This window comes from Schistocerca serialis, chromosome 4 (genome assembly GCF_023864345.2).
Source record: "Schistocerca serialis cubense isolate TAMUIC-IGC-003099 chromosome 4, iqSchSeri2.2, whole genome shotgun sequence".
NCBI classification, from domain to species: domain Eukaryota; kingdom Metazoa; phylum Arthropoda; class Insecta; order Orthoptera; family Acrididae; genus Schistocerca; species Schistocerca serialis.
This window is the reverse complement of record NC_064641.1, coordinates 783,497,406-783,510,594: the sequence shown is the minus strand read 5'-3', so window position 1 is coordinate 783,510,594 and position 13,189 is coordinate 783,497,406. Positions and strand designations below refer to the sequence as shown.

Sequence of the window (13,189 nt, the reverse complement as noted above, 5' to 3'; positions counted from 1 at the left end):
TTGGTAAAGTAAATACTTGTTATAAGGTTTGAAGTGTAGTTGGCCAGCTCAGCCAGTAAAACTTTACTCGATAATTGCCATTGCCCACCAAGCGTTCCTTCGTTACATTCTTATTTTATTTATTTTTATATTTTACAGACATATTTGTGTATGAAGCCAGAATGCTTGGGTTTTCGGTATAATAGTATTATGGTTTTTCATTATTCCCCATTCGGTGAGGCCCATGGACGAAACAAGTGCCATGCCGATGGGAGCGTACGTAGAATCACCGTGCATCTTGGTCCGCATGTCATTTTCCCCCCTGTTCCTGTGCCCTTTGGTTTGCTTCTGACCTGGCATTCCTTAATTCCATGTGCCTATGCAGGTTTTCGTAGTTGATTCGTACCTCGCTCATAATGAATGTATAGATGGTGAGAGACTTTATAGCAAGTTAATACGTTCTTTTTTAGCGCTTGCAATACCTAAGACCATAGTGCCAAGATAGGTAAAGCCCAGCACACAGGTTTTAATCGCTCGTCACATTGTACCTAAGTCATGTTATGAACAGCTTCCTGCGTGCATATTCCTGATATCCTTATATGAATAAATGTAAATTATAATATGTAGTTTTGTAAGGTGCTAATGGATAATGTCTGTGCCTCAGATGTTTTACTCTGTAATTGACGTACTTTATAGTGATTACAGTATGTACAGGAAATGAATGTGCAAATGTGGGCTTTTCATGGGTATGTGACAAGCAGTTATAGTAAAGTTGTGTTTTAATAGTAATGAGTGGTTATACCGTGAGACTGTGTGTGTGCTGCTTAGACACCGCTATCTGGTGGCCAGTTGTGAACAGCTAGAATCACAGCAGGTAAGCCTGCATGGAATAGGGCGGTGATGATGCCGACCGGTGTTAGGCGAGCAGTGGTAGTTTCATCTGGTGACTTCAGTTTTATATTTTATGGAAAGAACGACCATGAGAGCAGTTTTTTATTATTTTTTATTGGTTGTGTCAATGATTTTTATCAGATGGTCTGCCTCATGTGCCATGATGTCCATATAGTTTTATAAATGTTAATCCACATTTCAGGTATGTGGTTCTGTAATAATTGTAATGTATATAGTTAGCTTGTGTAAGCCCTCCCTCAAACCTGTTATGTTATACCTTCACAGATCTGATGATGGCACCTTCAGCATGCTGAAACCGGTCATCTAGTAAACGATATTGAAGAGATCGTGGCTTTTCAATTATTTTATAAAATTTTTAAATTATAAACAGCTATTGCCACCCCTGCAAACTCCACATCTTTACCATTATTCGTCTCCATTCAGTGCCACTGTGCAATAACCTCAGTTAGATGCGAAATCATCACAAGGATGGGCCTCACACTGTTGTTACTTGGAAGATAAATTCAATAAACTTCATGGGCTTCAGACTGTTGTTACTGGAAGATAATTTTAATAAACTATGACAGCAATGACATGTTTCAACCAAGATTGTCTCCTCACTATAGTCATTTTTTATTTAAAGCATGACACTGCAAAAAAGTCAACAACTTAATTTTGCACAAAAATTAGTAAAAAAGAGCTGTAGCTTGAAAAGATGTATGTTCAAATATGGCTCATGGTCTCTCAGATTCCAGACCCATTTCCCACATAAGAGCGGTACATTCTCACATATGTTTGAATTCTACCACACTCTCAATCATGCCACAGGAAATGGACTTGGAACCCGATAACCAACAGGCAATGACGTTGAATCCCTGGGCACACCAGAGGTAGCCATGATTGAGCAACAAAACAACACAACAAATCAAAGCACTTTGTACAACTCCATAAATGAATGTTTTTGAAGCAGAATCTCACGTTGATTTGCAACAAAATGACTCAGCACATTTCTTTCTGCTAACAGTCAGGTCAACTCCTCCCAGTTTCTCTCCAAATTCCTCAAGTCATTCAGACTTCCCCAACTTACTCTGTAAATTAATTTTCCCTGAGAATTCCAAATTTTCCAAGTTTTCTGAGCAAATCACAACTCTGTAATAGTAAGACTCCTCTGTCTATTCACAACACATTTTCATATTTCCTTTTTTTGTGGAAGACCTTACGCCAAAGCTTTGCACTGGATAATACTATCATCACTTCTATTTTTGAGCTCGACATCTCATCCATTATAGAGAGATGCTCATTCAATTTATCAGGCAAGCAAATGGGAAGTTGGGATACACAAGATGGCACCTGCAGATCATTGTAATGGTCCTTATGTCAGCAGATAGTGTAGATACACAGGGGTAGATACATGAATTACCCGGCTGCTATTATTGTTAAGTCAAGAAATCAGGATCCATGTCCCAGCATGGCATAAATTTCATGAATCATATTGGGGAAAAAGTGCATATAAACTGTGACTGACTGTTGTTGCCTACATTGAACCACTTCTTACAAAGAAACTGTCCCATTGCATTCATAGATAAAGGCTGTAAGGGTTCATTCCTTTTTTTTTTTCCAATACCAATAACAGTGTCTTAAAAACATTCAATTTGACAACTGTGGAGGCCTTACTAACTGTGGTAGTGAAGACAAGATGCAACCATTTGCTAGGGACAACATTCATCTCATGTTAGTTGCAATTAAGTAAAATGTAAAGTTGTCCTCAAGCCAAAGATTGATTTGAACCAGTTGTACTATGGCAAGTGATAAGCCCTTGCCTTCCTCCAACCTCTGACTGTTTTACCGAGTCACCTCTATCGAGACCTGCAGTGTAATGTGGGCTCCACACTGCACAGTAACTTGGCATTTTTTATATTAACGGATCATTGATGGAGGTGAGAAAAGTGATAACTGTCGGAAAAAAAAATCCAAAGAATGGCTCATATTTGAAACCAAGTTATTTGGATTTGTAGAATGATACTTATCCACTTAGCCTTTGAGTCATACCTAATCATCATGCACACCTAAAATTTTAATTCTGGCTACATATGCCCATTATTTGCTTTCAATCACATTGGGTGATGTTTTTCACTTGCACAGAATTTCATATCACTGGTAGCATTTATAAAGTAATGATATGCATTTAGAATAGGACAACAATAACCACATACTACTACTACTACCACTACCACCACCACCACCACCACCACCACCACCACCATCCACAATGGTACTTACTGTCAAAATTCCTTTTGCGGTATTTTACTTCCTCTTCTGTTAGAGATAGCCGAAGTTTGATTGCGCTTTTCCCTGTGAAGCACATAAAATTTAAGATCAGTTATTACAGCCTCAAAAATTTCAGAAAAGCAAAAGACAGCAAAACAAATGTGCCTATAGACACCTACAAATGTCTTGTTGAAAAACTGCATAGGCAGCTGCAATGAAATTACATTCATCCAAATTTTATGAAAATTGCACATAACTGTGGCACAAGAATAAGAATGTGTTTCTGAAACGACATCTACTAAATGATTTTCTGCCATCTCTGATTCATTCTTTAAAGTAGGCCAACAAATAGGAGAAAGATAAAGCAAAGATCACCAAGCAAGTTAGTGAACTACTGACTGATTACATACTATCACATCAAAAATATTCTGAGTGTTGGTTGGTAGGCCTAAATACTGATTCCTACAACCACCTCCTCTTGGACAAGTATCAACTACACAAGTGATTCAGATTCCTTTATACTTGTGCAATTGAATGAGAAATAACAGCTGTGTTGAAGAGAGAGCATCCTGTCATACAATAAACAGATTACTTTGCCATTTAGGTAAGATGTGTTTTGTTGGTGCACCACGATTTTCACTATTCTGCGTGGAATCAACTGATGTTATATAGTTAATCTTTCGAGGAAAATATATGCTGGTTTGGGGATTAAGTCATCAACTAACTATGTTCTTGTATTTTTCATAGCACAATCACATGACAATTTCATAATGTCGTAACTCATTTTGATCAGCCGGTGGTCATCATCTGACTAAAGGCACATGCTGCAAGTGGTTTCCATTACATTGTCAATAATACATAAGCAACATTGACAACACAACGAAAACTACTTGCACAATGTACCATGGCCTTTATAGACATTCACACAGATTGAACAAAAATAGTTCTTGATAATAAACTGATAGGACAGGTAGCCAATTCAAATATTCAGAACTAGCTTGGTACCCACTGCTGGCTCACATTGACTGTATGGTCTGCACAATTTTGTTTTTATTTAATCAAATTTTGATGTTGCTATGTCTATTGCTCATGTGTAAATCAACACACTGTGCAAAAAGTGTAAAACCAAATACCAATTTTTGAGCTTCTTAACTGCTTTAACAGTGAAATATTTTTTTTAAAAAAACTTTCATTCCTCATTTCACCCCTTAGATGTGGAATTTCAATAAATCCCTTCTTAAATTGTCCCTACAGTATGAGATCACTGCCCTTTCCAAATTTCAAGTTCCTATCCTTAGTCCTATCCTTAGCAGTTACAATGAGTCAATGAATCAGTCAGGTTCTATTTCACCCCCTTCGGGGTTAAATTTCCAAAAACACTGACATACGTATTTTTTATTTCTAAGCAAGAATCCAAAAACAAATTTTGATAGATGTTGCTTTAAAACTGCTTTGGTAGATATTTAATATTGATTTATTTTTTAAAAATCAACTGTTTGACCCTATGGGGATTACATTTCTAAAAACACTGACATAATTCTTTATTTCTGGCCGACAAACTGAGAACCAATTTTCATAGTTCTAGCTTCAAAATTGCTCCAATAGCAACATTTTTCAAAGAGAGTCATTCTCTTTTTCACCCTCTTAAGAAGTGGAATTTTGAAAAATCTCTTCTTAAACAACGCCCACAATACAAGATCAGCACCCTCTTCAAATTTCAAATTTCTATCCTTTGTAGTTTGGGCTACATGATGATGAGTCAGTCAGGACATATCATTTTTTATATACTCATAGATGATGTGACATGTATGTTCGAGATATGGGGAAAAAAACCTTACCAGTGGACATGTAGCACAATAAGGAGAGCACTTAAGGGTAAAACAAGGAAACAGACACACAACTGAAATTTAATAAAGTCATGGCAGTTCCCACTCTATTACATAGGGCAGAATGTTGGATGCTGAGAAACAATGATTTATGGAAACTAAGAGGCATCATAAATGAAATTTCTAAGATCTGTGAAAGGGTGCAACAGGAAAGAGCAAATTAGAAATGAACTACCAAGCTACGTATTAGGGATGCAACCAATAACCCGAAAGGCACTCTAAAACAAAGAAAAATGGAGAGAACGTGTATTTCATATGCCACCACAAAGGCTTTGTAATCTAGCCATGAGGCAAAAAAAAAAAAAAAGTGTGGGAAGACAGAGGAACAGATGGTGAGATTGGAACAGGCTCTAGGCCTAACCCTGAAGTAACAGAAGAAGAAGAAGAAGAAGAAGAAGAAGAAGAAGAAGAAGAAGAAGATCCTGAAAGTAAACCAGAATCAGCATGGCTAATTTAGACTTATTTGTTTAGTGTTCACATGAACACTGAACCCATCAGATTCCAGCAGCACTATGAATGTTGTTCTCTGGCATGGGATAAGTTAGCGGCTGTTTGTAAGCAGTTGTAAATTGCTCTGAATGCTGTCAATTTAGTGGAAGCTGCTTCAAATGGGTGTGCCGAGCGAACTACCAAACATCATATATCAGATATACCAAAGGTATCTCAAGTTCAGCCCATCCGCTTGATTCAAGTGGTGTGTCAGTGGTAAGTCTTGGTAACCTAGTGCAGGGGAGAAAGAAATCAAGAGAACTCAAGAGTATTACTGCCATCCACCATACCACGAAGTTTAAGATGTTGACTTCCAGCAAACGTCTGGGTTAAGGCAACAGTTGTTCAAGACAGCTTTCAGAGAAAGCTTTCAGAACTTTTTTGCATGACTATCTGTCTGTACAACCTGCAACAAATCCATAGATGTTCCAATCTATATTCGGTAGATTAAAGTTTCCTCCAACTAATATTGTATGGCGAGGGTATTTCCATGCTACTGGGTGTAGACTTTCTTTGAATGATTGTACAACTGCTACAGCGGACTCAGATGGATGGTAAAACATCCAATGAATAAACTGAATTCACCTAGGCCAGTTATTCCTGTCCAGGTAACTTGGCACTCAGATTCAATTTCGACCTTGGCAAACACATTTCTGTTGACTGCAATTAATTCTCCTCTTCCCGTTATGTCTAACATGTCTTTTCAATATACATTCCACACTTCATCGAATGTTTCAGAGCTTCATACTTCAGGTTTCAGTCAGTTCTCAGAGTATAAATTGAGCTTGACAGCTTTCTGGAAGGCAGTAAATTCGGAGACTTTGTTATCAATACTTCAATAATTTCCTATTAAAACCAAGTACCTTTATTTTACTTCCAAGGCTCGCAGGTGTACTGCTGGAGCCAAGCATTGAACCTCTGACGATTCAAACTGGCAGTGTACCCGAAAACTATGGAAGCAGCATATATATGCCAGGAAAGACTCAAACCATATATAGCCTCTATTTTGTTGGCAATCAGATTTTGCTCTCTGTGTACTGAGTGGTGAATATTCATCACAGGACCTCAGACTATTGCCTACCCTAAAAAAAAATCTTGTACACTCCATATCTACTCTGCTACCTGAGTAGCTGCTTCCACTACGTACTGCACCCCTGATCCATCCCAGATAATCCTATAATTCTCCACCCACACAACACAAGTCCGCAAACCTGCAGCCAACACTGTCACAGAATCAATGGAGCCTCTGGTTGACACCTTTCATATCACTCCAAACCACAGGACGCCAATCAGCTCTATCTACAGTACTGTAAATTGTAATCTCTGCTTGCAGCCAGTGAGCAAGGCCAGCAGTTTTCATCAATTCTCCCAAGCACCTGTAAGAACTGAGGACAGTCTTAGAATCCAAGCAACAGGAGTCACGGGGGCTGACATGAGTCGGAACTAGAAGACTGCTACAACGTGCACCCTCAATAGTCACAGGCAGGGCTTCCACTACATCTCAGATGAGGCTCCCGGCAGGCATACCCTGTAATACACCTAATATTTAGGCTCACAGTAACTGCCAAACCCCCACTCCCATGTACCTGCCTGACCATGCTGAAGGGGCAACTACTTGTAGGGTGAAAGGGCAAGGGCAGGTGGCCATTCCTCACATCCAACCTCCACCACGAGCAACACAAAGAAGTTACAAAGTGCCACTCACCCTGAGATGAGTCTGGCTTCCCTACTCAGGTAGAATGAAAGGTGCCTTGGTAGCAGAGCTCATCAGAAACTTAAGAGACATTTAAGGTGTCCCATACAATGCACCAGTTTCTTCACCACTACTATGCTGCGAGTCAACAGCATACAGACAGTTGACTGTGTCCAAGAGAGTCTCTAGCTGTTTGTAAACTGCTGCCAGTTCTTCCTACACCTGCATATAGCAAGCACACTCCCTACCCATTATAATGCCAAAATTTGGAAGAAAATAGTAAATAAAGACGAACTCTGTTGCACTATGATTACAAACACAAGTTACTAGAAAGCACTGAGACTGTTACTGATATTACTTCACTGAACACTTGCAGAGGAAAGGGTGGTGATTTGTTACCATTATTCAGTTCAATTGTCTGGTACTGAGCGTCATGGGTTTCGAATCCGCACCAGACAGCATGGAACTTGATGACCACTAGAGGTCTCTGCAGCAGTCGCGCCGTAAGCCGTGGCTGTGCGCGCTCCTGGCCCCGAGCCTAATGTGAGGGCGCCACTGTGGAGCACGTAGTCCCAGCAGCCAATAGCGACACACCCTGTCGTGTATTTAGGTGGCTGCCTCTCACTCAGCGAGGCAGTCTGGTATTCACGTTGAGTCGATTGATATCTCACTAACATACATTGTGTTTACGTTGTGTGCGCTTACTTTCCATTTACGAGTAGATGTTGTTTTGATTTTGTGAGGTTATCTCGTGTGACCCTGTTGCTTAATACTTTGTTGTTGATCTTGGTGTCTTTCTTGGTTGTCTGTCGTTGTGCTTGTCCTTCCATTTCTGTTCATCCGTCTTGTTTGTTCGCACGCCGCTCCCATTTGGTCCCACCGCATTTTCAATAGCGGCAACCCCGCGACCGTTCCTGTCGCAGTTATAACAAAATGTATGGCAAATAATAGTACCTCTTACACAAATGGGAGCAAGGGATTGGAAGGATCACCTAGTGTACTCCCAGTGTATCCCTCGTTCAGCTTGTTGAGGCAGTTTTTGAAATAACTGGAAGAAACCAACTGCAGATTCTGGTGCACATTAGAGCAAATAATACTTTGCATCGAGATGTCCAAGGTCACACTTTTAGTGACTGGCTAAGAAGGTAGAAAGATCAGCCTTGCTCAAGTTCAAAATCAGAAGCATTACTCCCACAACTGATCAGAACCCTCTTTTCTGAGGCAAGTAAAAGGCTTGAACCAGACACTCTGAAGGTTCTGTGACAAGCTAGGATGTGACTGTCTCGACATGACTCACAAAGAAATGCAGGGCCCCTAAATATGTCTGCAGAGCTGCTGTACACATCAGATGTTGTTATGCAGGTGGCTGACTATGTGCAGAGTGCACGCAAGGTTTTCTTAACTTAGGCAACTCTCCATCCAATATGGAAATGGATAGCTTTAGCAGACCTAAATAAATGATCCCTTCTCCCCAATGATTAATTAAAATCCCAATGATCAACTGCCGAAGCAAATGCAATAATGTCCCAGAGTCTGAAGCCCTCTTTAAAACAGAGTGGAGCCCTTATAACTCGTTTCAGAAAGCTGAATAAAACCAGAAGTTGACAGCAGTGAGATTTTTTGGGTGAATCTACACTGTATATCTAAAGAACAGGTTAATGAGAAAAACAGAGATGGTGTATTGTAAGCTAGAAACTCAAATTCACCAAGAGACAAAGTGAAACTGCAAGCAAGAATGTTTGTGCAAGACTCAGTAGCAACGGTGGGCAGAAACTTATAGCTAATCTTTCTATCAACAACCAAGCTCATTCCCAAATGTAACAAAAAACTTTAAAGAACCTTCAACTGACTAATACACGTGTTCCTCAATTACTGCTGGTTATTGGAGGAGACATAGAACAACTGATTGGGATAATTAGTTTTGTAAATGGCCGGTGTGAGAAGCCACCCTGTGAAATAACACTAAATGATTTCCCTGAAAAGTAAATCAAACAAATCCAAGATGGAATAATGACAAGAATGACATGTGTGAGAGTTGCATTCGTGTGTGTGTGTGTGTGTGTGTGTGTGTGTGTGTGTGTGTGTGTGTGTGTGTGTGTGTGTGAGAGTGTGTGTGAGTGCACGCACGTGTGCGCGCGCGCACGCAATTCAGAAGGCTTTTTGGCTGAAAGCTTACTTGTTTAGCAGTCTTTTTGGTGTGCTTGTCTGCAACTAAATATCTCTGAAAACTAGCTTGAATAATAGTTTAGCCCAAGCATCTTGATAATCTATTAAAATAATTACGACAAAGACACTCCACCTCTGTGAGGAGTCCACATTAAAACTGGTATCCATGGCTATGTCACAGTTGTAGCAATGATGATTACTAATATACAATGGGTATCAAACCAAACCAAGATTTACACGGCCATTAAGCTAGATAAAGAGGCAGTCACATCATATCTTGAAAAGGAACACAAAACATTTATTTTTGCACCAGGAGCATGTAGGAAAACTGTGGCACAAATTTAAGAAGATAACTGACCCAGCACTCCATACATAGATATGTCTCTAATAGAACAGTTCATGATTTGGGGGGGGGGGGGGGGGTTCCAAAGAAACAATTATTATTGAATCCTATGTGTGAAACAAAACGTTGGGCAATTGATGAAGTGATATTGAAAGAAAAATGTCAAACGGGCAATATGTGAAGCCTTCAATCAATGAATCCCATGTCAGAATCTTATTGAAAGCTCTTATACAAAAACTGAAGCAATTCTGATTATATGTAAATACTGTCAGTGGCATCAAAGTTAGTATCCAGGCACTCATGGATGACACAGGAAACAAAACAGAGTAGTAAGCAAAAGCAGAAATGCTTAAATGTGTTTGCTAATGTTCCTTCACTAAAGAAGATACAGATGTATTGCCTCGGTTTATTTCCCACAGCACTGCAAAGATGAGCAATACTCAGACTCTACAACCGACACTCATGAATGAGAGTGTGTGGTTACTTTGTGGATCACTTCTGTTTCTTGTAGATGGAAATGATTTGCATTTTCTTCCAACCACTGTTTGAGGGATCTATAGTATATTACGGTTAAAATCCAAACTTACCCAGTTGAAAATTCTGTATAGAATCTGACAGGGATTCCATCAATCCCTGGAGCCGTGTTTAAGGTTAGCTATTTCTACTAATTTTATCAATCTGTGCAAGCATCTGTATGTGTTATCACTCAGACACTGCCTTTGTGATCATAACAAAGGCAGAAGCTGAGTTCTAACACACACAAATGCACGTTTCCTTCTTCATTCTGATCATGTCCAATGGTGCAAATAAAAAACGGACACAGAAGTTTTTCACGGAACTACATTAAAAAAATATTTTTGTTCTAATGTGAGCCTTTACAGTAAATAAAACTTGTTAACAAAATATTAGTTAAAAAACTAATGTTGGCAGTCTTCATAGACAGAGAACAATAGGTGTAAAATCTACAGTTTTAAAATATACAGTTTTTGTGTTTCCTATACTTTCCTGCATTTTACACTTTTTTGGGTCAGCACTCTGAAAAGTGTAAAAAGGAGGTTTCACTATATCATGAAATCCATAGATCAAAGCAATGAGGTGGAGGGAGTATCTCTTGGCTTTCAGAAATCATTTTACCAGACTCGACATCAAAGGTTATTAACAAAAGTACGGAAAATCCAGGAAGGAATAAAACAATATTATGAAAAGGACAGATTGCCACTCATCATGTAGAGGAGATGTTGAGTCACAGACAGACAACAAAAAGACTGCTATTGTTGTGCCTGTCTGTGATTCAACATCTCTTCTATATGGTGAGTAGCAATATACCCTTTTCATTACATTGTTGTTAACAAAAGTAGTATCATCTTGGGTATCAAACAAAATTTGTGAGTGTATTCTGAATTTTTTAGTACAGAGGATGCGGCATGTTATCTTGTACAGAGTCAATGACAGAAGTAATAGTAACTTCAGGTGTATCCCAGGGAAGTGTATTGGGACCTTGCTGTTCATGTTGTATATTAATAACCTTGGAGTCACAGACAGACAACAAAAAGACTGCTATTGTTGTGCCTGTCTGTGATTCAACATCTCTTCTATATGGTGAGTAGCAATATACCCTTTTCATTACATTGTTGTTAACAAAAGTAGTATCATCTTGGGTATCAAACAAAATTTGTGAGTGTATTCTGAATTTTTTAGTACAGAGGATGCGGCATGTTATCTCGTACAGAGTCAATGACAGAAGTAATAGTAACTTCAGGTGTATCCCAGGGAAGTGTATTGGGACCTTGCTGTTCATGTTGTATATTAATAACCTTGCAGAAGATATTAACAGTAACCTCATATATTTTACAGATGATACATTTCAGTTCTCTATAATGAAGTACAAACTGTAAAAATCAGCCCAAATGTCCAGTCAGATCATGATAAAACTTGTAATTGGAACCTTGTTTTAAACAGACAGAAATGTACAATTGTGCACTTGTACAATGAAGAAAAGCGGTATGTTATGACTACAAAATAAGTCAAAATTGGAATCAGCCAATTCACAGATACCTAGGGATAATAAATGGGAAAGATATAAACTGGAATGATTATATAGCTCATTCACAGATAAAGTTAGAGGCTGACTTCAGTTCAATAGTGGGATACTGACAAACAGCAGTGTCTCCTTTGCAGACTGCTTACAAAAACACTTGTGCATCCCATCTTATAATATTGCTCTAGAGTGTCAGATCCACATCAAATGTGACTCACAGGAGGGTCATTCCACATCAGTTTGACCAGAAAAAAAGCGTTTTCTCACTCACCATCTCAGAGTGGTCATCACGGAAATGCATTTCTTGAAGAACAAAACAGAATGCAAAAAAGGAGGAAACAAGACATTGGATTTCCAGTAGGTGACAATAGTATCTGTAGCAATTCCATTGGAGAATGTGTGGTGAGAGTCCAGGTTAGACATAAAAAAGCTGAGGAGGAGGTCAGGTCACTTGGTCAGTAGCCATCACTGACAAGGATGGGGTGACATCCATAAGTAATATGTCAGGTTGTGAGGGGGGAGATGGCACCTCTGGGGGATTTATGTTGTTTTTTTCTTCTTCTCTTTCAGAGGTGGAGGAGGGTAGGGCATAGGGGGAGTACAGGCTTCTGCAAGATCTGGAACCAAAAGAGAGTGGGTGACCTTGGGGTGCACAGATGGTTCATCTCGTGACTGAGTAGTGGTAAGAGTCTTCTAGCCTTAGAGATGCCAGGGAGAGAGGTCCTGGAAGGACCCCTACCAATGACAGGTGCCGAAGAAGGGGGGCACTTCATTGGCTGGGGAGGGAGAGCAGCTCCCTGACAGGAGGTCGTGGGACTGCAGGGGCAGGGGAGGGGGAGGGGGAGGGGGAGGGGAAAGGGACTAGGGTAAGGAAGAGGGAGGAGGAGGGGGGGGGGGGGGGCAAGGGGAAAGGGGGAAGGGACTACAGTAAGGAAAAGGTACGAGGAGGAAATGAAGTAACAAAGGCCAAAGTTGAAGATAGTGACACTGGATGGAGTCTCTCGTATTTTTGGTGAGACTCAGCATAAGACAAGCGATCTAGGGACTTGTATTCTTGGACTTTCTTTTCTCTCTTGTAAGCCGGGCACTCTAGCATTAGGGGGGTGGCGGTCAGCACAGTTGACACACACAGGTGGCAGAACACAGGGGCTTCCCTCATGGAGTGGGTGGCCACAGTCACCACACAAAGGGTCCGCTGTACAGCGGAGAGACATATGTCCAAAACGCAAGCACCATAAGCACCACATAGGTGGCGGGACATAGGGCTTCACATCGCATCTGTAACTCACAACCTTGACATTCTTCGGGAGGGTACTCCCCTCAAAAGATAGAATGAAGGTGCCAGCATCGGTGTGGTTCTCTCTGCGATCCTTCTGCTCACATCAAACAAAACAAACGCCACGCTGCTCAAGGTTAGCCCAGAGTTCCTCATCTGT

General features: G+C 40.1%; 1 protein-coding gene across 2 annotated transcripts in view; it reads right to left on the bottom strand.

Annotated features, from left to right (window-relative positions):
- Positions 1 to 13,189, bottom strand: part of LOC126473359 (transcriptional regulator ATRX homolog) — a 479,699-nt gene that overhangs the window by 425,972 nt on the left and 40,538 nt on the right. For both annotated transcript variants that reach the window (XM_050100365.1, XM_050100366.1), the window contains exon 3: positions 3,151 to 3,222. In XM_050100365.1, coding sequence (XP_049956322.1) covers positions 3,151 to 3,222 — 72 coding nt within the window. The remainder of the gene's footprint in view (positions 1 to 3,150; positions 3,223 to 13,189) is intronic.